General features: G+C 39.5%; 1 protein-coding gene across 12 annotated transcripts in view; it reads right to left on the bottom strand.

Moving 5' to 3' along the window:
• Positions 1-810: 810 nt before the first annotated feature.
• The window catches only part of AAK1 (AP2 associated kinase 1), a 167,191-nt gene continuing 142,066 nt past the window's right edge, over positions 811-25,935 (bottom strand). For 6 of the 12 annotated variants that reach the window (XM_087436626.1, XM_087436629.1, XM_087436628.1 and 3 more), the window contains 4 exons: positions 21,783-21,884; positions 20,297-20,407; positions 18,571-18,681; positions 811-7,902 (listed from right to left, as the gene is read on the bottom strand). In XM_087436626.1, coding sequence (XP_087292752.1) covers positions 6,773-7,902; positions 18,571-18,681; positions 20,297-20,407; positions 21,783-21,884 — 1,454 coding nt within the window. In that variant the 3' untranslated portion in view covers positions 811-6,772. Of the gene's footprint in view, positions 7,903-16,703; positions 17,671-18,570; positions 18,682-20,296; positions 20,408-21,782; positions 21,885-22,945; positions 23,048-25,935 lie in introns of those variants that run through there. The other 6 variants (XM_087436634.1, XM_087436635.1, XM_014791449.2 and 3 more) reach the window with 5 other exon arrangements.

The following is a 25,935-nucleotide window of genomic DNA, read 5'->3' as shown; positions in this document are numbered from 1 at the left end:
TTCGTTTTTTACACTCTGCTCACTCCTCAACCCACTGCAATCTTCCCCCATCACTTTATTAAAATTGCTCTTGCTGAGATCATCAGTGGCCTCCTAATTGACAAGTCCAATGAACATTTTTCTGTCTCTTTTGACCTGTGGCATTTAACACTACTGACCACTGCTCATTCTTAAAATTTTTTCCTCCCTTAGCTTCGGTGTCACCCTTCTGTTTTTCTGTCTATGTTTGTGGCTCAGTTTCTTTCATGGCTTTTTTTCTCCACCCATCCTTTAAATGTTGATGTTCCCAAAGGATGTTATAGGTGCTCTTCTTCTCATTCTACATTCTCCTTCATTGACCTCATCATATCCAGGCATTCAAATACCGCTCACTGGTGATTTCCCTCTATCAGCAGTCAAGACTTCTCTCCTGATCCATACAGCTAATGGCCATCTGGACAACTTCACTTTGATAGCCATGTGCAGACACAGAGCATTTTGAACCACTGTGGGTGTTTCACCCAATGTTTTTGAATACAGATATTTTAACTGGGCTAATATTGATGAATGTTCATCAAGAAATTCTATTAAGCAACTCCGTTAAGCCAATTTAATTCTTGGATCAATTTCCTATGCAATGTTTTTCCATTTTATTGTAATTTTCACTGGGATCCAGTCTTTCCTATATTCATTTTATAAGGAAGATTAGTCAATTTTTGGTTCATTTCAAATTTTACCAATGGTATCTTCTGCTACTGAGTTCTCTTGTGGCCACTATAGGAAGATCTGACTTACTTAGGAAATAATACAAAGTGTAAATCATTTATTTTAATCAGGTCCATTTTAATAAAGTATATAGGAGTTTACAACTCAAACAATTATTCATAAAAACTATCAGATACATAAGATAGATCACACAAAGAGTGCAATAACATAAATCCAATAGTCTGCAAATAAGAGGTATTGCAAAAACTGTTAAGATTGACTTTATAAATGTCTTTTTCCTTTCCTTTCCCATGTTCACAGCTCTTGAGATTGCATGCACATATTGTTTTCTGAGGTCTGCTGACCTCAATACTCCTTACGGGGGGTCAACCTCCTCATTCAGTCAACTCAAAAATACAGTCAGTAGAGGGAGTTCACCTCTTCTTCATGGAATGAGTATGGTCCTTGGCCTTTATTTGGTTTCTACTCCCTAACAAGTGACCTTAAACGTTCCCTCTTTCAAAGTAACATCTTGCAGGCCTTGTGGTCTTCTGGTCACCACTGCCCTCCCAACACCACACATGAGCCAAAGGTTCAGGTCAACCCCTACTGAGTTTCATCCTTGCTGATGTGAAGAGCATGCTTACCGTGGAAATGAGACTAAGGCAATGACTGATTTTTCCCACTCTTATCGAGAACAACTCCAGTTCTAATTCAGAGAGTTGTTGGCAAATGGAACTGAATTTACTTATGCCAAATACCTACTGTCACCTCTTGGTATTCTTTGGATTGCCTTCATTAAGAGGTCTTAACACCATGGCAGAAAGCATGATACATACATACATACACACACATACACACACAGACACTCCATTCACACTTCTCCAACAGGAGTCTTTGGTAGACTGAGAGAATACAATTGACTTCCATTTCAGAGTGAAAAGGCTGCCATTGTCTTCTCTCACTCCCAAAGTCTCACTTTAACTGACATTGGTAAAAGCCATATCTGCAATTCCTTGCCAAAAGAAATCAGATTCCTTTAACATGTATATCTGGTTCTATTACAATGAAATGCAGATAGGGCCGGCCCTGTGGCTTGGTGGTTAAGTGCGCGCGCTGCGATGCTGGCGGCCCGGGTTCGGATCCCGGGTGCGCATCAAGGCACCACTTCTCTGTCCATCCTGAGGCCGAGTCCCACATACAGCAACTAGAAGGGTGTGCAGCTATGACATGCAACTATCTACTGGGGCTTTGGGGGCAAAAAAATAAAATAAATAAAAAAAAAATCTTTAAAAAAAAAAAAACAACAATGAAATGCAGATAACATTGACTTGATTTCAAGAACAAAATATTGTTATCATAAACTCAAAACAGTGTCACATATATTGAGACTGCTGGCAAGTAGCTCAGACTAAATTTCCTATGCAATTACAAGTTATGGGAATACTGGATGAAGCCACCAGTGTGCTGGTTACATTTAGTCATTTTTACAAGCTATTCCAGAGTCTCTTCACACATAAACTTCCCTCTGCACTCTATGCCTGTGTTAGATGAAGGTGGAGAAATGCCTTTGGGTTGTGTCTCCTCAGTAAGGCTGGGCTTCTGCCAACCTTCCTTCATCCTTAAGAAATTCATAAGAAATGGGGAAGGTGAGCCCTTTCATTCTTATTTGGAATTATTCCAGTGTGGTGAGATTATCACAGGCTAGGCTGAAACTTAAGAAGAAACTGTTTACAGTAACGAAGGAAGCAAATAAAAATTGACATGATCATTCAATCATACCTCTCATCATCCACTTATTGATACGTCATAATGGGGGAATGTCAAGTGAGGAAATGAAGCAGGCACAGGAACAAGGGAAGTGAGCTGGGAAGACTTGCAGGGGTAGAGAAAAAACAGGAATGAGCTGTGTCGAGCTGTGTCTGGCAGTATTTTAATGATGGGATCTTGCGTACCACACATGGGAGGCCTGTTTCCTAACAAAGGTCAAGGTGCAAATGAGGCAGATGGGACCAGGAAGTCAGAGAGCAAGCTGGCATCCTGGGAATCAAGACACTGCCAGAGTGCATTCCCACATCTAAGCTGAGCCAGGTAGTTGTTTTCTGCAACCTAGCAAATTTCTTCTGTAGCAAAAGAACACAAAAATAATTCCCAACTAGATACTACTGTTTATTTTCAAGCATTTTGAAATCCTTCCTTAAGTGAACTTCACAAGTTTGCAAGTGTTCTGGTGGTTAAAAGAAAAAAAAAGACAGCCCAAAACCACACAAATGGTAGTTGACAAAAGTATAAGAAAAACTATAAATTTAAATTACATGATTCCATTTAAAATCTTCATGTTTACTCCACCAGGCAGGTTAGAAGAGGATTAGAACTCAGGAGTGGCTGTGGGCACTTACAAGGTGCCCCTGCCTCCTTAGAAGCTGTGGTCTTTTCAGCGGCTCTCCTATGTACCTTTCATCAAAATAATCTGGGTTCCAAATGTCTCAGATAAAACTGCATCTGTGTGACCAGCAGCCATTCCAGAGTTGATTGGCACGTGTTCTCCAATTTCAATTCCAAAGACACAGTAGAGAATAACATCTTTATTAAAGGGACCCAAGTGACTCCGTTTTAAGTAGTATCCTTCCTGCTAGAGAGTTGGATCTCACCCTCCTCCAGTTTCCTATACAATTTCCTATTTGATATAATGCATACCTATTATATGATCTATGTATTGATGACTGTTCTTTATGGGAGCAAATACACCATGATTGAATTTCTGTTGTCAGATCACTCTGGTGATTACACTTACTTTAAATAAAACTGAAAATCTGCTATTTATGTCACTGAAATGTCCACCAAATAGTTGGAAACACTGATATTCATGTATTCTAAAACTTAATAAATAATGGGTCAATAAGATATTGGTATTTTTCTTGAATGTTTACAAAGAAATCCTGGTTGCCAGATTAAACTCAGACCTAACATGGGTTTGTGAAAACATATACACCAGTCTACACATATGAAATTTTCAACTCAACAATGAGTGAGCCCAGAATTAAATAGTTTATGACCTAGATTTCATTAGGTCCTGCCCAGCGTCTGCTTCACCATCAAATTTTGTTTATTCCATTTTCCAATCTAACAAGGATTTGGAGCTAAAGGGCTTGTATGTGAGCCCAAGATACATTTATGTTAAGTATTTTTCACCACATATAAATAACTTCAATAATTCAATAGTGCCTGTTAGTCAATTAATGTGGATTCTTTACGAGTTCATCAGTGCATGTTGTGGTTCAATGCTTTATGTCTAAATATGTTCTGGCTCATCGTGCGCCACTGAAATGAAAGGTCACAAGTTTCTGCATTCCCTATCAGATGTGTAAAGCAAATAACACATAAAACAAACTAAAACAAGAAGTGCAGTATATTTTTGACTATATATTTTCCCTTTCCCTTTAGTGTTAACTTGTTGCAGTATAGTTGTTGGAAACATGCATTTGCTACTAATTCAAAGCACTCTGAGCACTCCTGATTCGCTTAAAACTAAATTTTCCAGATTTCCAGATTCAGGATGGCTTCTGGCAAGAACATTTTATCGTTAGATGATACATTTACCCTATATGATCCAAAGAAGATCAGTGTGGAATTCACTAGTTATTAGCTAATAATTAATGTAATCCAAGTCAAAAAATTTTCATGCATCACTCAGTAAGAATAATACAAAAGTACTTTGCATGTATTTATATTTATTTCCTATTCAAAGAAGGTACTTCAAGTCTCCACTCATCATAGGTCTCCAGTCAGAATAAAAAAGGGTTACAAGCCCATGCTTGACAAATGATTCAACTATATAATAAAATCACCATGATTTTATTGATTTTACCTTAAGAACTAAAATGGTGGCTACTTGTTTAGGAAGGAGTGATCAAGTAATCGAAGGAAAGATATTTTGCAGGGCTGTTATAAAAGTAATCCTGAATATTGGAAAAATGAATTAGAATGACCTTCCACTTTTTGAGAGTTTTTGACTTGGGGTGAGAACTCTCCCTGAATATTCCTATCCTCTTAGTTCCTGCCTTTGATGGCTTTAATTGATAACGGCCAGGGGAAGAGTTTGGTGTGCAAAGTTCCATATGCATTAGCCAAAACTATTCATACAACTTGAAAGATGATTTTACATCCATTGTTACACAGAACAATCAGAAATGACCCTTGGGAGAAAAGCAAACTCTTAGAATAAACATTTAGCGTCCACCATAGTGAAAGACTGGCACAGTTGAAACCTCAGTTGGAAAACCATTGCTGGTAGCCCTGATCCAGTGCCAATTATTTAAGTTTATCTTTTAACCTGGACATTTTAAATAGGTGGAGACTAAACTAGAAAAAGTCTTGAAAAGTAGCTGTTCATATTTTACTGCCAAGATCTCTGAACTTCTTAAAGAGTATGACACCTACTCAACTGCAGTAGAGTCTGGCATTCAGGCTTGATTCTTGGATGAATTTCCAATAATTCTTAAATCATTAATCTGGTTTGGTAGGCAACTCTCCCAACTTCTCCAGCTAATGGAGAAATCACTAACGTTTACTACAGTCCAGGAAGCTTTCAAGTTGAAACATGGTGCAGCAACTCTTTCCATTAAGTTGAACTTCCTCAGCAGAAATTGTCACATTGAGACGTAAGTTTCATTTTAAGGCACTAATAATAAAGGGATGAAAATAGCCAGGAATGAGTCAGATCTTTCCAGAGACAGAAGACATTTCAAAAACACAAGTCAGTCACCTATCTGGCCTACTTCAACATCTAAAGAGGACAGAGAATTGAAAGGTTTTCATGGCTAGCTGATTCAGCTCTTTTCCATTCTCCCAGACAAACTTATTTACATGTCTCAGATTTATATTTCCTCAAGAGGCAGTAGAGAAAGATGGCAAGGATTTGGAAAAAACAAACAAGCAAACTAATCTAGTAGCCCAGTCTCATGATTAATTAATTCCATAATGACAGTATGGAGTGCTCAGAACTAAGGTTTTTAAGTTCTTTTAAAAATTACTAAGACCACATACCCAGAGGTTGGAACTGTAACAAGGTGCTCTTTTCCATTGTTCTCAGGGGAAAATGTATAAGGATAATTAATTTTTCAAGATCATGTAAACGGAATTTGTTAATAGCAAACAGTAAATTCTGGAGGAAAAAAAATCTACTCTGAAACCTCAGTTCCAGCAGGATTTTCCCGCACCTTCCAGTGAATTCAATCTTGCCACGAGAAAAGAACTAAATAAAAACAGGGCTCAAGTCAGCTATGTCAGGAGACAAACACCAGTCACTGAGTGATTTTGGAGGTAGGCATGATGGGACAGGATTTACCTAAAGAAAAATGCTTCCTGTGCACACACACATGCACACACACACCTGTGCACTCATACTAATTTTAAAAGTGTGGATGTGGGGAAGGCTCAACACTGTTAGACATGAGCACAGATATCTCATCTGTTTGCATTTTCACATAGGAAAGGATGTGACACGCCCGCAGACACTCTCATGCATGAGGGCCAGCCTGGCTTGCACAGACTCAGAGACAGATCTGGAGAATCCTTCTAGAGCTGCTGGTTTTATAGGAATGATTAGTATCTGCAGGATTACACTTCCTCTTGATGTGCAGGAGTTTTATCTTGCATTTCTTTCCAGAAATATCCCCTTTGCAAGTCCTGGAGGGACTAATCTTAATTCCTCGATGGACATGACTCAGAACAGGAACTGCAGGAATAAACTAGCAGTAACATGGCTCCTTTGGGGTTGGGGTGAAGTATTTCTGGATTTAAACAGTTTCTGGGCAAACAAAAAAACAGCAGAGTTCTGAGTGGAGATAGAGATGGAAATGCCCGAAAGTCTAGAAATCAATATAAACAAAAGAAATGAGCATAACTTAAAGGGGTTTCAACTAAGTCTCACTGCAACTGAGTTTGTTGACTGAAGAAGTTCTACTCTGATCCACGGAACTGAAAGATAATAACTGATATATTTCTTCTTAGGAAGGCTCAGCTGGGAGCGATGTGGTGGGTACCGAGGGTGGAGTAGAGACAGAGGCCTAAGGCTCAGGTATCGCTCCTAAGGTTTCTGCTTGCCTGATTTTGAAGGAAAGGGTGCTAAAGCAAAAGGATCAGCAGCCGGCAGCTCCATAGTCCTGGAGGAGAGGGATGTGATGGAAACAGAGCCAGCTATCGACTGCTTGTTGGTTTGTGAAACAATTTTGTAGGCAGCGATGGGCTGGGCTTCTGGACTTGGCTCATCTTCTGGGCTATAGTGACGGGAATATTTGGATAAAGACTGGGGGCGGAATGGTTTGCCAGCCACGGGGCCCGTAACAGCTTCTTTCTGGGGCTGAAGTCCTTTGTTTCTGTCATTAGGATGGCCCCCAGATTCCAGGGAGGATCCCCTGGGAGAGGTGCTGTCAAGATGGTCTGCTGCTTGTACAGAATGGGAGGGGAGGTTAGATTGTTGGACAAAACCAGTCACGGAATACTGAGCTCGGACAGAGGCATACACTGCTCGATCAAGGCCAGAGAGCAGAGGGACATCATCTATCTGACTGAGGAGACTGGCCTGCGCAGGCAGCTCCTGGGAGGTGCTCTGGGCAACTGTTAACTCCTCCATGCTTTTCTTCTTGGTAAAAGGAGCTCTCAAGAACACGTCTGCCTCCTCTGGCTGAGGAGGAGCCACACTGCCCTTGGAGACAAATGGGGCTTTGGAGAAAATGTCCATGTCATCAGTCGGAACCCTTGAGCTCCTGAAAGGGGCTGTGGCAAAAACATCTGGCTCACCGAGACCATCAGCAGTTGGTTGTGTGACAGTTTGGAACTGGTTCTTTCTTCCACCTTGCACTGCCTTTGCTTTCTCAGTAGAGATTTCTGGCTGAGCGAACGGAATGGCTCCTCCCAGCTTCTCCTGTGGAGGTTTGCAGCTCTCATCCTCGTCTTCAGACTCCATGAGGAGAGGTCGAGACCCACTGCAGTCTAGCATGTCCCCCTCAAGGTCAGTCCCTTCCTCTTCACTGCTGTGGAATGAGCTGTTGCTTGAAGGGCCATCTCGGGCCAAGTAGTCAGATTCTAAACTGTTCTGAGTTTTCGTGCCAGGTGCTCTGGAGGGGTCTGGATACAGGGGAAGGCCTTTAACACCCGTTGATGCTTTAAAGTGCTCTACAGTTATTACAGGACAAGGATTGGGCTCTCTCTGGAGACCTAGAAAAGTGTAAAATGCAGAATTAATGCATAGGTCAGTTCAACCTTCTTTGGAACATTTAATGGTTAGCCCACGGCTGAAACATTGTGGGACCAAATAATAGATGTTGAAAATGGAAAAGGAAAAACAGAAAAATAAAAATCAGGCAAGGAAACTGCACACGAACTGTAACACAACCAATCACTGTCTCACATTTTGGAACAGGATAGGCACAATGTGCAGGAAAGGAGGTGAAGATGTTAGGCACACAGACATTCAGCATAGCTACACAATGCTCCTACTCACGGGGCCAGGCACAGGCACCTGCTCTACCTGGCACTAGCTCACGATGGAATGAAAACAAACCCAGTCACTCATCTCCACATATACCATGACAGTTCTGGATTATGTCGAAATACTGTCTGGGGACAAATTCAATTCAGTATCTGACATGTGGTCCTCTGCTCCACACTGCCTATATCTGAGGACAGAACCACCCCTTGACCCCGAAAAGCAGCAGAACATGGCTGCCCGATAAATCTAAGTTTATTTGATGATTTACATCACAAGCACTACTCAAAGAGCACAGAGTGCCCCAAATATGAATACTAAAGGCACCTTCTAAGGGGAGGAGACAAAATCATATTAAATAAATCACCTTCAGCTGAAGTTGCCCTGGAATTTTGTTGTCAGTCTTCTAAGTTAGCAAAGATCTCCTCTGCTTAAATGAATCCATCATAAAGTTCTTTAAGCAGAAGAAGTAAAATGCATGGGTAATTAACGCAGTATTTGCAAACTCTAATATACTAGTCTATTTCTATCTAGGTAGAGGTGCCTCAGGGTGCTCTGGCTTTTAAAATCAAATAGACAATTATCAGAATGCAAGAGAGCTTACCTTCCAAGAAATATTAGCAGGTTAGAAGTATGTCATTGGGCACATGTTAGCAAGAGGGCAGGAAAAAGGCATATGTAACTAAGCAAGAAGAATCCAGAGAAAGGGTGGTTGGGGGCAAAGGTATCATCTGATCATGGGTTTCCCAACCCACCAGGATAAGAACATTAGGTTCAATGGTTTGGATTCAACAGATGACTCAGAACCTCGGTACAGAGGTAATTTAATCACCCCCTCCCCACATTACCCTCTCCCCTTCTGTGCAAACAATTAGCTAGCAGAAACTTCCGCTAACAATTATCCCCTGCTAAAGCTGCTGCTTGAATTAAGCACACAGAACACAGCAGAAGCGGCATCAAAATCAGTTTATTGGGAAACCAGTCACTTAGAGACATTACATTATAAAGAGATGTAGAGAGAGATCTGAACATTTTAGAAGATACTGTACAAAAATACTATGTTTCTCTGAATCATATAACCTTTTAGCAGTGCTTCTTTTTAAACAGTTCTGACCTTAAATACTATTTTCAGAAACAAAAAAAGGGGGTCCCCCCCATTTTTATTTCCCTTTCTAACAGTTTGAATGCGTTTGGTGAATTCCAAATTAGAGTCTTAAAGTTAAATTCTGTACTGGTGCCAAATGGCTTTCTGAATAGTATTTGAAGAATATGATTTTGAAGAGGATAAATATTTCCTTGCATTACAACTTTAATATGTGCACCTACATGGTGATGCGAAAGCATCAGTCAGCTGATAGGAAGTAAAAGGAATACCTGCTCCCTCGCAATATATGTGGAAAGACATAATCCTAACCTCTAAGGCAAGTGTACTGATATTAGTCACAGTAATATCTGGGTAGTCACAGTAATATCTAGGTACTGATATCACTGTACTGATATTACTGTCACAGTGATTCCCAGATGATGATTTCTGAGAGGAAATTCAAATGAAAGGGGGCAAAGAAGTTTTACAAAATGAGATCCACCGAGCAAAGTGGTATGAGAGGCTCCCAAACTCCTTAAACCACTTTCTAACATAGCATCAGTTGGACGAAGTTTTCAGTTGTCAAAACTAAGGCACAATTTCTCATCTTCCAAAACTACTCTGAAAGTTGATGTTATTAAGCTGTTTCGATGGGAGAGCAAAACAGCTCTTAGGAAAAAAATGGTAAATTTAGTCAAGCTAATGACCCTCTCTGGCATCATACAGATCAATAAGGAAAATGGAGTTTTCTGGCGTTTGACTGGAGTTAGTGTTTTGGGGAACTTTAAATTGAATTCAGTCAAATCAGCTGCCAAAAGGCAGCTACCTATAGAACCAGGGGCACTTTGGATGCCTGCAGTGTCAGGCTGGGTTCATTTCCCAGTCAGGGAACCACACCATCCACCTGTTGGTTGTCATACTGTAGCAGCTGTGTGTTGCTGTGATGCTGAAAGCCATGCCACCGGTATTTCAAATACCAGCAGGGTCACCCATGGTGGACAGGTTTCAGCAGAGCTCCCAGACTAAGACAGACTAGGAAGAAGGATCTGGCCACCCACTTCTGAAAAAATTGCCCATGAAAACCCTATGAATAGCAGCGGAGCACTGTCTGATACAGCACTAGAAGGTGAGAGGATGGCGCAAAAAAACCAGGCAGGGTTCTGCTCTGCTCTACACAGGGTTGCTAGGAGTCCAAATCAACCCAACAGCACTAACAACAACGTGTTACATTACATTTTGAGAACTGTAAAGAACCAAGTAGGGGTGCCCATATCCAGAGTTGAACAGGAGAGAACATGCTTATCAAAATTACCTCTGTTAAAAAGTGGGTTCTTGGTCAAGTTAACTGGAAACTTGCCAACTCAGGACATATTCTATGACCTTCATGGTGAGTAATGGGAAAATCACACTTAAAAACTCCAACAACTTTTTAAAATTCACAGTTACAAAAATACTATAACATCAAGTTGGAAGGGAAAACTAGTCTCCTGTCCTTCAAAACAAAGTCAGACCCATTTCATATCTCTGTTTTAGCATGAATCTGCTTTACAGGATTGGAAAAGTACATTTAAAGGATTCTCCTGAGAAGGTCAAGTCTCTCAACCTTCCATTCTTTTTAGAGGAGTTGCAGTGTGACCAAGGCAGAGAGCAACCACCCTCTACGACTCTCCAAGCCTGGTACTCTGGAGACCAAAGAAATGCTGGTGGATATGGGGAAGCGCAGACATCCACATTCCCTCAGGGAATTTTGCTGGTGGCAGCCCAAGGCAAAAAGCAGTCAAGAGAGAGAGTCTAAATAACTGTAAACAGAACATAGACATTAAACCTTGTTGCAGTTAGAGGTCTTTTCTGGAATATGAGTGTGGTCTTGCAGGGAAAGCAAGTGTTTTTCAAGGTGAACAGTCCTTATATATGAAGATGGCTTTGTACTGTCAGGAAAATGTGTTTGAAGCAGTTTGCCTACTAGCAATGAAGGATTTATACTAATTTAACCTCAGGCCTTGGCCCAGTTCCTTTGGTAACCAACAGCATGCACAGCAGATGCCCTGGGACCACAGAGCTCAATAAAGCTAGCCAGTTGTTCCTGAGGGCAGTGGGAGAGTTTAAACCCAGGACCTGGCCTCACATTCTGTACAAGGGTCTTCTTTATCATGAAGCCTAAAATAGGACATTTTGTTCTAATTCCCTCAAACTGGGTCATGTCTCTTTTTATTTTGGTTTAGCACATTAAATTAAGCAAGAAGTCAAAACACACTTCTTTTTCTTGCTCTGATGTAGGACTGTGTGCCAGGTTAAGGTTAAGCACACTTTTCAACACTTCCAATAGGGATAACTCCATCTCTATTGAGGCTCCAAATTATGTGGATTTCAGTAAGAGCTCATATGCTTCAGAGAGTAGGAAGAGAGTCCCAAAAAGTATTTGATGACTTGGCAACTATCACCACTAACTCCCTATTAACTTCTAAAGCAACCAAAAGCGTAGAATGATTTGGGATAGGTTTATCCTGGAAATTTTATCTGATGGACATATTGAGGGTCATCAGAGTGCTTTTGAAAAAATCAAAATCTGAGGACTTAAATTTCAGGCTGGATATTCCTTAGTGCAATATATCATGCACAACCAGAATTTTACTTTCCCCCATAAAATAACAGTTACAGGGAGTATCAAAGACATAATTCTTGCCCAAAACTGAAAATGAAGACTTGGAGTATTGAGAAATCTCATACAGTTAGCCACTGGAAAGCAAAAGTCCCTTTGGAAGAACTTCAGAAATGCAGCACCAAAGTTGAAATTCATACTCTGAGAGCCCAATCAGGGAATCCAGAGATATACATCAAATTAATAATTTCTATGACCTTTGGTTTAGATAATAAAATTAAGCATTTAGTTCTACCATATGTTGTATAGTTGCATTAAAATCCACAACTGGGGAATAAGGGATCTGATAGGAACCAACACTGGCTAGTGATGCTGTGTTTCTCAAGCCAATGGAGTAATTAAATGAGAGATTTCTCCCTGGGCATAAAACTGCTGTTGCCAACATAAAATGTTTAATTAAATTGGCCTGGGTATATTAAAGATTAAATTAGAGGAGGGTAGCTATAAATCTGTGCTCTATTTTCAAATCCATGTCTGGTCAAGTCAGATGCAGGCTCACAGGGGTTTTATTCTCCCTGACCACAAGGTGAAGCCAGGGAAGCCATGACTCATTAAAATGTCCTCAGCATGTCTCTCACCCGTGTCTGCACTTTACTTGTGTACAGGTAATTATTGTCATTCAGCAATGTCTTTAAATCCTTTTTGCAAAAGTGGGTTTTCAGATCAGAAAAACAGCAGCTATTTTAAGTTATTTACATCTCTGAACATGCTCCAGTTTGAAGAGATAAAAGTCTTTATTCCCCTGAATGTTTACATAAGAAATTTGTTTACAGACGTGTTTTTTATACAATACTTGTGTAGCAATGTTCAAATTTCACATTTTTACTGCAAAAGATAGCTTTGTGTACCTCTGTTTGTCTTCTTGGGGAGGACAGGATAAAGACCTGTGGTAAATGCTCCACGTGACAAGGTGGTGTGCAATAGGGCAGTAGAATACAGGACACTACATCCAAGTGGGAACCAAGAATGTGTGTTCCATCCTAGCAACTACCACCATTTGGTACCTTTGCATAGGTTAGCATTACCCAAAGAAACTCACTCCCCCACCTTAGAGAAAGAAAACCCCAGAGAAACAAAATAGTATCTTATTACAGATTATTTGAAATAGAGGCTGTCTGGGATTCATTCTGACTCAAGAAACTTAAGCGCATCCAACTTCAGGAACATCACTAGCGTGGAAAAGGAAAAGGCTAACTTTGTGTTGGTAAAATTACAGGCTCTAAAGAGGAATAAAAGATAGCTTTGTAATATCTGGAGTATTTCAGTAAAGATTCCATTTTAAATATCCATGTGATAGTTTCTCTGTTCTGCCTGGCAGCATCTAATTTGCTTAACTCAGTACTTCAGGCAATCATGTCATTTTTATCCCCAAACTCTAAGTTAGTGGCTACAGGATCCTGATAATCGCATAGACTGAGAAAGTTAAAGACTCCCGGACATACAAACATCATCACAGGAAACTTTATTTTGGTTCAAGGTATCTACAGCGTGCCTTTGTTCAGCTGAGCTCAGATCCCTCCATACCTCTGGGCTGAGGTCAACCCCAAAGGTCCCCTCCTTCCCACAGCACTGCTGAAGGCAGAACTGTTCCCAACCTGGGGGAAGGTTGTGTTGGTTTGAACCAAAATGATCAATTATCTGTCAGGAGAGTAGGAAAAAAGTATTATAAACAAAACTAATATTTCATCTTGACAAAAACAGATTCTTTTCTTGGGTTTGTTCCCCTATAATTATTAGCAATCCAAGTTATATAATTCTAATTCAGAAAGAGCCAAGTCTAATATCAAATGACACTGAACAAAGTGACAACTTCTTTCAGAGGTATTTTAAAACCCATATCTTTCAATTTTCTAAACCATACTAAAGACAGGCAAAATTACAGAAATTCCCTTATTCAGAATATTAAGGAAATTAAAACTGATTGTTGTCACTTTCCATTATAAGGTCCTCTCTGGGAATTTTCTGTGAGTTATTCTTTTTACCGTCTTCAATACTAACCCCTCTTCATCTTAGGTGGGTGATTTTGCTTTTTAGAAACAGCTAAATGTTACTTACAACCAAGAGTGGTGGAAAAAGATCAAGAAAGAGAACACACTTTTCAGATGCTGAAAGCAATACTAATTAGATAATAATATAACTGATTTTCTTATATCTTATTACCTTCCTTGATGGTATTTCGAAGGAGAGGAGTTTCAAAAATAACTTAAATGATGGCAGCATCATTAGAACAAGTATTAGCTTCCCAAGTAAAACCAGATGCTTTTGAAGGAAACAACACTCAATTAGATGTCAAAATTCTGATATGTCTGCTAAAGAAATCATTAATTAGAATCACATTTAGAAGTGGCCATTTAAACCTTATCTCCTCTGAGGCCTGTGTTTTTAAAAATACTGGGACTTGAATTTGGTGATCTAGTTATTTGAATGCTATAAAAGGAAAAAAAAACAATGTGTGATGTTTTCTGGTATAGTTGCTACTCTTGCACAGCCGGAATAAAAGCAAATCAGAAACATATGCTCACAATATTTGCCCATTTTTAAGTGGCAGATCACTGATTATACATTTTAAAAGAACTGAAATCTTCTGATACTGTTTCACTGGAATAGGTAGGGGTGTGTGTGTGTGTGTGTGTAATATTAAAAAAAGGAAAATCTATGTCCAAAACTCTGTGATGACTTAGGCTTCTATTCAGATAACCAAGAAAGAGCAACCCAGTTTAGTAAATGCCCACTATAATTCTCTAAAATGTAAATACTGCTACAGTTATAGTAAGAACTACAGAAGATAACTGAAGAACATCAGGATTATATAAATCCTTCACAGTCCTTCCAAAGCATAATAATATATATGTAGGATCCTAGAATTCTATAATCTTAAAGACCATCTAGTCCAAACCCATCATTATATAAATAAGGAACAGCAGCTCTGAGACGTGAAGCACCTGCTGAAGGCCACTTGGCGAGTGACTGGCAAAGGTCAGGATGAGACCCCAAGTGGCCTGTCCACCCAGGCTTCTTCTCCCACCACCCTGCCTCAGGTTCCCACACCTGTGAAATGAAGTGGATGGACTAGAGGATGATCTCTAATGTCCCTCTTGAGGCTCAGTCTAGTTTCATAAGTCTATCAATTATCAGCACACTACACTCATCTCAAACAAATCCTTTTAGCTCAGGAATGATGCTATAAACTAACGGAGGCCCCATTTACTGAGTCACTCATATGTATTCCTTAACAGAAAAGTAATTCTCCCCTTTGAGGCCCTACTCCTAAAGAATAAGCCTAAGGTAATTTCATGTAATTATCTCCCTCAGCCTTCCTCCATCCAGTCTCTGGCTTCTAGTCTGTTCATTTTCATTAACAGCCTTCATTAAGCTTTATTGAGCCAGATCATTAGGTAATATATCTCAATGTGATTATGGGTAATACATGAAAGGAACAATTTAGAGACACCTAATTTCTAAACTGTACTCTTCATGGTTTCAATTAAATTGAGAAACTAGATATTTCATTATATTTCTAATATGTATGTATGAAAAAAATCAAATTGGAAAACATAGGCATAAAGCATTATTCTTATTTAAAAATAAACATTTCCTTCATTAGTTTATACATTCTTTCTGTGTCCAGGAAAAAGAATAGAATTTTGATCTTCAATAATATTTCTGTCCATAAAGGGGCAAATCAAGTCTCATTTTCACTGCTATCCAATGATGGAGAGCTCTTCAAGGATATCTTTTTTTATCCTTTTATCCTCAGCAGGAAAGTTGTGCCTCCCTCAATTTTGGAAATTAATCCATTATCCTAATAGAGGCCTTTCCTTAGCTCCTTAGTTTCAGCTGGCATGGGAAATATTTCAAGTCAGAAGGAAGACTGAAAGATTCAGACTTTTCCTCTGATGCCTTTCAAAGGCTGCTCTCATATCGCTGGGGTCAAAGCTGGACCTCCAAAGTGCAGTGTTTTGCAGGCTGTTGTTGCCATTCAACTTTGTTTTTTTCCCCTTAAAGTGCAAACGTGAGGAAGAAGAAACAAAAGTACTAGATAGAGAAACAAGCAAATGGACTTGGAATTTTATTTGTACAAGTCTGATCAACTAAGAGTTTCCCTTCTGATCGTGGAAAATGGCATTCGAGGAAGAGAACCACAATGGGGTTCTCTGTGCCCATCTCTTTTCAAAAGGGTGATTTTATAAGACTGCTTTCCATGTAAGGGAAAGAAAAACACTTCCATGAGTAAGGACATATACAGAGGGTGACCATGAGGCATACTGTCATGTCAGTGCAGGGTCTTTTATTTATTTTACGAACAATTATTCTAAGGTTAGTGAGGAACTATGCTTTGTTTTGTTTTTTAATCTAGGAAGCCAAGGAAAACCAGCTGGACATATTTCATTGGCTGCATCCTTCAATTCAAACATCAGAGAGAAAGGTAAGTAGCCAGGGTCAAATTGTGCCTAGCTTGTCAGCACACTTATTTCTGATTATCTGAAAATAAACAACATGCTTATTTTACAAAGACAGACGACCAGCTGAAAGCTTATAGCAACATACAAGTCTACTTAAAATGATTCCATATGTTACACTGTAGGATTGCTGTGTAGTTATACAAGGGAAAGAGATCAAAACCCTGTACAGACACCTGATATCGGACTGGAAACGCCAAGTGGAAACAGAACTATTCAGTGTCTTCATTTATACACAATTTACAATATTTGATTCAAAATAAAAATCACAAGAAAAATACATCTGTTTCTGCTACAATTCCTTCCCCTCCCCCAGCCACCCCCCAATGAAAAGTCTTCTAATAAAAGGCTTCATATTACCACCATTGTCTTGTTTTGGTCTAATTCTGAGATCCCGGCATGGGACAGTTAACATGAAAAGGAATGGCAATATTTGGGATTTATATAATGTACACATCACATCCAAGGATCTCAAGTACTTGCAGTCACGTCTCCAGATCTGAGAAATCACGGTTCAATGGAAGCCAGAATGCTGGACGAATGCTTGGCAGGCTGCATGGGGTGTAAAATCCCTTGGCTAAGTCTATGATCAAACAAGGTCAAAGTTGGTTGGCTAGAGCTGGGCTCAAATTCTCTTTTCAAACATTCAGTCAGTTTTACTCTCTCTTAAACCACACACTCATCTCCAGGCTACCGCCTAGAGTTAAGACCAATTGAAGAAGCCATGTCCTCATGATAATGCAGCAGGATAAAAAGCAAAAACAGAGAAACACATTCATCAGCATTTGGCCAAAGGAGACAGGGGTTGGGAGGATTGATTTGGGAAGCCATTCCTAGCAAGAATGAGACAAAGGTGTCAATTCACTAGTTTCAGTTACAGTTAAGCTTTTGGTGGAGTTGATTCAAGCAGAGGTGAAGCTCATGGCATCTAGCGCTTGATTTAAGATAATGCTACTGAAGAAGGGTAATGAGAAAACACAGCAAACTAACAGGGAGGAACTGGCCAAGGACTATCTGGAGGGCCAAAGTGATTTTCTTTCCTTATCTTTTCTACAGGAGAAGGCAAGGGGTAGGAGAGAAGGGCTAGAGGGCCCCTTATTTGCCGATTTTTTAAAAAAATCATTTTTCTTATAACTCCGTAATGAAAATGTATATTACGGTATGAAGGTTACAGAACTGCATCTGCTACTGGGTCACGGCTACAGGTCTATGAGCTGATCCACCAGCAGTAAAGACCTGGCTAGGTTGGGAAGACTGGACTCAGAGCTCCCACTGCTGTTTCTAGAGTGCCCACCTGGAAGTGGAGAGATAGGAATTCAGTACAAAACAGAGGGTTAAGGTTTAGATGTGCAGAGCAAGCAAAGGAGAAAAAAACAAAACAACACCCTAGAGATGCAACAATTTACATTCGCCAATTCTTACATGTTGATTTTTAAACATATAAATTAGGTATCCGCCACCTCCCACCAAAAGTTCAAGCACTGTGTGCACACCATACTAAGGCAGGACACCTTGCAAAGAGGATGCTATTTTCAAATGAATATATATTTTGCCTGAGAACTGCTGCTGTGCACTAACTTTCTAATAACACTGAGTTGTCTCCCTGATAAAGTAAAAATCAATCATTTTTGTTTGGGGGAGAAATTAGTTATTATGACCACTGCAATAAAAACATGCTTTAAAAAACATATAGATGGTCCCATGGTAATTCAGTGTCTTATGGCCCGTTCAAATGATTTTAATCCATCAAAGAGGAAAAAGGATGCTCCACAAATGTCCAATAGATGCAAATGATATCAAAGCATGATGGTTAATCTCTTTGGGAAGAATATTTATTACAGATTGTTCTAATCATGATAAAAAATGCTCAGTGCCTTTTTTTGATAATATGCCTTCAGGGTTCCACTGACTGAAGATCACTTTATTTTTGGCTTGATAATTTGTAAAAATCAGCTTTTGGTCAAACTGTTAAATAGTTTTCTTCTCTCTAAATAAACACCACGGTCAAGCTTTAAGATACATATATCAGTATCTCTATCTATCTATACTGGCCCAGCCCACAATGATTCTCATTACCCCCAATTTCCTTCATTAAATGTTGATGCTTTTTTCCCCCTTGTAGATTAGGTACATTACTTATTTTGTAGAGAGCTGATGTCAAGCTCTTCTCTTTTGCCCATCCTCTCTTTCTTACCTTGTGGGTTTTTGGTTATCAATACAGGAATAGGGTCAAACTCGTCTTCTGCCACCTTGTCCGAGCCCTCAGGGACATCAAAACCTGAGATGAGATTACTATCTTCTGCAGCTTAATACAGAATGCAAGTACACAAGCAGAAACAACAGAGGTAGAGATTAGCAAAGGAGAGAACATGTAAGGGGCACAAAGTTCCCAACTGTACAATCACTGTTGTATTTAAAGGTGAAAATGCTTATTTTCCTGAGTTGAAATAAAAGTAGCAAAACTAGAAAACTTAGGGAAATAGAAAAAAATGCTTTAGAGCTGGCCATGTTAAGACTTTCATAAATGATTAGGGAGAAGGGGTATAGGATGGATTCTCTCTACCATTATAAGACCATTAATTGTAGTTATTATGAGGCATCTCTTCAACATCAGTAATTCACAAAGGCACAAAAATTAGTCATTTATCTTCTTTATTGAGCAAACAGAGGCCTGACTAATAATACCTGAAAAACTCAAAACCAGGGGCAGGGGTAGGTAGTTAGTTGCTCTTTAAGAAGCAAGTGCTATATACGAGGCAAACAAAATACTTCTGAGAGGACTCACTGCACTGTGATTGGGGAAAAAAGAGACTTTCAAACAACTCTGAGGCCTCAGGAAATTTTGGGGCACAAGATCACACGCACTGAGATTTCAAGCAGAAGTCTGTGAGAATATTCTTTTCCATTCTAATTAAGGCTATCCCACCAGCAAGTGCTAGCTGAGCAACTATTTTGCAAGTGATGCTTCTCTGTAATTACACATTACTGCTGACACACTCCTGCCAGATATAATTGGTTAAATAGGTAACTTCTCTCTACATGCTCTATAAAAACATAATCATTTTAATGCTTTCAAAGGTAAACACAAAACCTCGGCTATTATCACTACAAACCGCAGGCTAACTATTGTTTAGTCATCTCAGGGAGGCCTCCTCCTTGAATGTCCTTCAGAAAGGAATTAAGCTGTTCCTTTTCTATGTACTGCTCCTTCCAGAAAGCCTCTTTCACTACTCAAGCACAGAAGGAAGTTTAATGAAGGCCTGTGTACAGTACACTAGGCACTGTGCCCATCACTTTTGCAAACCACTCACTAAACAGAACTCGATCTAAGCTCTGTCCAGCAGAATTTCAAATCAGTATTAACCCAAGACGAAGACATGAAAATGGCAGGTTCAAAAGAGAAATCCAGTAATCAATCATGACTCAAAGGTTAACTAAAATTCAAACTTTTATGAGTTCAATCCTTGAGAACTGACTTTCGAGGAATGATGCCTGTTTCTTTATTGTAGTAATCACTATCCAAAAACTTTAAATCAGATTTAACGAAACAATTTTAAGTTCTAAGGCCAACAAGTATCATATTAATAATTATAGTCAGTCAGTGGATAGTCAACCCCACAATCTACTTGGGCTGACTGCAAAAGTATGCAGCTCTGCCTTTAATAGACAACGTGAACTATCTGCCCTCCAGCTGACTGTCAGAAAGCAATACCTCCACCAATCTGTGGTCTAAGCCTTATTAAATATTCTTACTGAGAGGGATTATAACACGGTGGCTAAGAGTACAAACTCAAGTTTTCCACATAAAGGAGGGGGTTAAAAAACTTCATTAGCAAAGACTTTTGGTAAAGAAAATTCTCGAGAATCGTTCAGTTCTCCTCTAAGGATGATGTGGGGCCTGCGACGAGGAAAGCATTTACCTTTATGGGCTGGAGCAGAGATGGCTATGGGGGCAAACTCTTCCAGAAGGTCAGTAGTAGGGTTAGAAAGCAGAGAGCAATCAATCAAGGAATCTTCCCCAGTGAGAGAATCTGAGTCCAGATTAACAGCATTCCAGGTCAGTGATGGCATTAAATGGCACACATAATATCATGAGATTAGATCTTAGCCGTTAAGTCATTGCATTTACATGTTATACATACGAGCCAAGGTGTAAGAAAGAAAACCAAAAGAAACATATTAAGCCCTCTGGATTTTTATCCATAGAAACATGTATTCCTAGATTCCTCTTAACATTAATATATAAATATGGAAGAATTTTTTGCTCAGAGGTTGCTGGTTAAGCAAGTATGTGATATGGATCCCAACAAAATTTTAGCAACTCAGTTCTCAGCAAATGCCATTTGGGAAAAAGGACTTGGCAACTAAAGAGTTTCATTTAAACTTTCCCTAAATATTCATGGAAAAAGTTACTATAGGATGAGGTATCCAAGCTGACTCGGAGAGAGTTGTCTCTAGTTTATTAATGCAGAATATGACACAATTAAACAGTACTCTCTAGAACTTAACCAGATTCCTATGCGAAACAGAATGATCTTGTCTCTTATTAGTCACTTTAAATTTGAATTGCTCCTCTGAACATATGATTTGGCTTTCAGTTAAAGAACAGAAGGAAGACAAAATTCAGAGTTCAAGCATTTTAACACACAAATTGTTTTCTGGGAAAGTTTTCTAAGAGAAAACAGTCAAATAAGCACAAGGAAAAGGAAGTATATTGTCGTCTGTGTTAATTTTTTTTCACCCAAATGAGTTTATTTTCATACTTCCTAGACTTCTAATTGTTTCTGTTCCAAGTTAGGAAATCAGACACTTTTATCGAGGTAATTCTGGTTTCAATAACAACAAAGGTTATCAAATCTGTATTTATGGGCAGTTAAGGAATTCTACTAAGAGTGAACTTTGAAATTAGGGTGAAAGCAAATAGCAGGATCCAGGGAAGATTTCAACTGTGCCTACACTTTAACAGCAAATCACCTATATATGATTAAAGCACTATGCTGGAAATGTAACGTCAACATACAGAACATGAGCTCCATGGATATCACTGACACTGTCCGATAGAAAAGGCTGCTCAGAAATGGGGAGGAGGTAAAGGTTTCCTTACAGCTCAGTAGAGTTCTTTAATTAAGGAGGTGGAGGGAACTTGCCACCAGTGAAAAGAATCTTAAATAAATACTATAACCAGAGAAAGCCAGGGACCACTCTATAAAGGACATGGTGCCAAAAAGTACTCTGCTCTTCAGCAACACCTAGAAGCCGGGGCTGTAACAACATGGAGCACCCATTCTAGGAGGAACTAACCAAGCTGCAAAATAAGCCCAGAATCATCTGCCGCAGGTGGGAAGACCGGCTCTGGGGGCTCACCACGCTGACCAGTCCCTGCAGCTGCAGAGACACCTGACTGACCTGTGCGGTTCGAGGTCACAGATTCCGTCTGAGATGGGAGGCGCTGGGGCACCGGGGGCTCCAGTCCTGGTATGAGACTCTCAACAGCAACATCAGCTTTTTCTTTTGTAACAGAGCATTAAGAAAGGAGAATAAAGGGTAAGGGAAAGAGAGTCAGAAGGTTCTTGAGACAATTCTGTGAAGACTTTCTTCTACAGGACTCTAAAATGCCAGTCTCAGGCAAGATGGATAGCACAACGAGTTACTTTATTTCTGCTGCTCTGAGTGTCTGGACTTCACTGATTGAGCATGCATGCGTAAGGTTAACCACTGTGGCTAGTCCCGGTGATTCTCAGTTTTTATCGATAAATGAAGAATGCAAGCCACCCAGCAGATTTCTTCCATGTCAGAAGGCATAGGCTGAAAGGCACCTTAATATCTTCTGGTAATTTTGCTTTTCTTAAGGGATAGACTTGGGGGCAAACATCCTCTGTGCCTTGCAAAGGCCACTAATGCATCTCAAATCCCACCCCATGATGTAGCTGGGAGGTATACCACACTGTGTGACATCCCCCAGTTGGAGGCCCATCTCTCTGTAGGATCATGGTCTTTCTGAGTTCTAGGACTTTGTGCCCCTGGAGTACAGGGGCCCTGGACATTTTGCAGGTCTTGCCTGCCTTGCAGTTGGAGCACAGGAAAATGTCAGAGCGGGCAGACCAAGCCCCTGCCCTGGAGTCTACTCATGGGCCTCACCACTGGGCAAGTGTTTTCTGTTACTGATTCTTGGCACATACAGAGGCCTTCTAAAGAAGAATCTGCTAAAGGTAAAGTCTAGCTCGAAAACAACTGTTTTCATGAAGCTTTTGTAACAAAATGTGACTTTTCCCACATTCCTCCTCATTCCTAAGAAATTCACCTCAGAAATCTCAGGGTATCAAGAAAAGCAAAAGTAACAGCGTTGTGCTCCTAGAAGGCAGAGAAAACACTTCATTTGGGGTGATAAGTGAGATTAAACAGCCTTGGCTTCTGGGTTGGCACAAGGCATCGTTCCAAAACCAGGAGGCTTTGTGGCATTTCCACTCTTCACCAGGGCTATTCACTAGGGATCTGCTAACCAGTTAGTTACGGTTCTTGAAAAAGACACACATATCATGCATGACTGAAGAAAGAGATGATGACTTTACCAATTACAGCATCGGAAGTGCTACCAAAAGGATCTGTCATAGGCAAGAGGTCAGGGAGCAGAAGAGAAGTGTCAGGAGATTTGAGTCCCTCAATTAGTTTTTCTAGGTTGGGCAGAGAGGTAAAGAGAAAGCAAAAATGCAGTGAGATGTTAAAACAAGCTGACCATTTATCGTTCTCTATGCAAACACATTTTAGAGGTCAAAATTTTGTAAAGAGTAATGAATATTGTCAGTATGTTATTAAAAACAGACTTTCAAAGTTCGAAGTTTAAAAATGATCATTTCCCCAATTGAAGTAGTCACTTTGTAAGGCATTCAAGATGGTGCCCTAGGTTTATTTGTTTGTTTTTAAATGTGAGGTATAATTTACACTAAATAAGAGTCAACAATTTTAAGTGTACAATTTGATGAGTTTTGACAAACACATTCACATAAGCACCATTGAAATAATGATGTAGAACATTCTCATCACCCCAAACACTACCCTAGGGCCCCTTTCTGGTCAATGCCTTCTTCTCACCTCCAGACCCTAGCAACAACTGATCTGCTTTCTGTCCACATAGCTTTGCTTTTTCTGAAATTTCCTATAAACAAAACCATACAGTATGTAGCCTTTTCTCTCTGATGTTTTTCATTTAGCATAATGCTTTTTGAGATTCCTCCATGTTGTGGCATATACCACTAGTTTGTTCTGTTTTATTTCTGAGTGTTCCACTGCATGACTATACCACATTTTGTTGATTCATTCATGAACTGATGGACATATGGTTGTTTCCAGTTTTTAGCTATTAAAAATAAAGCCCACCATAAGCACATGCATGTAAGTCTATGTGTATTCATAGACTTCCTGGGCTTAGTTTTGAATCTTTATTTCGGACTTTCATTTAGAAATGGTTTATAACTCATCAAGAGAATCAATTAAACCATGCCTAGGTCAACTTAAAGAATCATTTACTGTCTGCCAACTGAGAGCCTGTGACTGCTGGTACCCTTATTATTCTACAGTCAAATCTCACAAAATTCACTTAAGCCTGCAGATGGATTACATTTGATGTCTTTTGGCTAAGAAACAAAAGAACATCAGAAGCCACTAGATTTGTCACATCTGATAACTTAATGTGTGATAACGTGTACAAATTAAGATTCCTTCCAAAACAACTCCTTTAGCCCTGATAAACAACTCTTTATTTGCCTTTAACCTATTAAATGTCGAGCATTAACTTGAAATATAATAATGAATCATAGAATCTTATAGAAAGAAAGAATTAAGAGCTCATACCTCCTTTTACTTACAAGGAGACTGAGGCCACATAAATTCTATAGCTCGCCCAGTTAAAGGCCTGTCAACAATGTTTTCTCTATCACAGAAATAAAATGCCATTAAGATAAAACTAAAATTAAAATGTTTGAGAAAAAGAAGTGACAAAGTTCAAGTATGTGTATATAACATTTCAATGAATCTATATTTTTCTAGGCCATCAGGAATTAAGATAAGCAAAGACAAAATTGACATTCATTGAGGGATAGCAACCAAATTTTAGGTGATCTGTAATTTAGGTGATCTATAACCATACAGGCGAAACAAAACAATGGATTTTAGTGTCTTGGCAAGATAAATTGCTTTGGTACAATTAACACACTACAGAAAAAGACATTTTTACATGTGAAACCAATTTACCATCTTTGGAGTATATGGCATGTAGATATCTTTGAATTAAATGACAATATGCTACATTTCTCATTTACATCTGATTTATATTGAAGAAAAGAAGGAAGAAAAAAAGAAGCTTCTCAACAGCAGGGGAAAAAAATCCAGGGTACTAACCAAGTATACAAGTATAATCACATCAGCATGAATCTTGCACTGGACATTTTATTATAAGAGGTTAAAAACATCTTTGACAATTTTCAGCATACTGGCAAAAATAAGATGGTTTTCCCAAAAAGTTTAATTTTTTCATTATTCTGAACACTAGTTTTTCTTTTATTCCCCCCAAAAAGCTTCTTCCACTTAAAAAAAAAAAAGTAATTATTTGCTTCTTTCACTTTTAGCACTCATATATTTGCAATCTTGCAAAGCAACAGATAAAAAGACCCAAAATTACTTGCTTGTCTTTCATACAGCAGTTTATCTTGGTGCAAATCCTTAAGCTAGCATTCTTCTCAGAATCTGAATTCTAGCTTCTCCAGTGACTGGTTGTGACCCTGGGGTAGTTCCTTAAACTTCTGACATTACCTGTTCAACTGTAAAACGGAGATACCTCCCCCCACCTTTTTGTATTGGTCACTCAAGTATCATCTCCTCTAAGCCTTTCCTCACCCTCCCTGCCACATCAGGGACCTTCTGGAGCACTCTGCACTCACTTCTCTGGCAGCGCTTACAACATGACTGAAGGCAGGGAAGGTGTCTTATTAATCTCTGTACCCCCAGTTCTCGGTTCCCTCTCATACTCTATGTCATATCTCTGCCTTTTGGCTTCACGGGGAGGCAGGGAGAATAGAGGATCAACTGGAAAACGTCGGGTACTTCAACAAGAATCTAATTATTTTATTAGCCATTAGCAAAAAGCATGTGAGAGGGTAAAAAAGTATGTGTGGGCATGAGTGTGTACATGTGTTGTGCAGTGAGATGGAATGGGGTGAGGATGGGGTAAGTTGCCAAATTTAGGGAGGCTTATTTTCTCATCAAACCTCAAAGTAATGGGCTATTCACACAGGTACTCTGTACGGTCACTGCTCCTTCGGAATACTCAAATACTGGGACAGTGGGAGGGAGGAGCAGGGGATAGAGTAACACCAGGCAGAAACCTAGGAGTGAGAGTACAGGGCCACAGCACAAGTAAGGTGGATAGCACGTGCAAAAACAGATTCTTTCACTTCCAGGACTCTCAAAGTGACAGAAGGCTCTCGGTTACTCAGTGCTGGTGCCCAGGTACCATTATAACAACAGTCATCACTTACATCTGTAGAGTTTAATGTCAAACATTTTC

The sequence above is a fragment of the Ceratotherium simum genome, chromosome 11, assembly GCF_057802395.1.
Source record: "Ceratotherium simum simum isolate JZ-2026a chromosome 11, ASM5780239v1, whole genome shotgun sequence".
Classification (NCBI taxonomy): domain Eukaryota; kingdom Metazoa; phylum Chordata; class Mammalia; order Perissodactyla; family Rhinocerotidae; genus Ceratotherium; species Ceratotherium simum.
The sequence above is the reverse complement of the archived record's forward strand: the minus strand, read 5'-3'. Positions and strand labels throughout refer to the sequence as shown.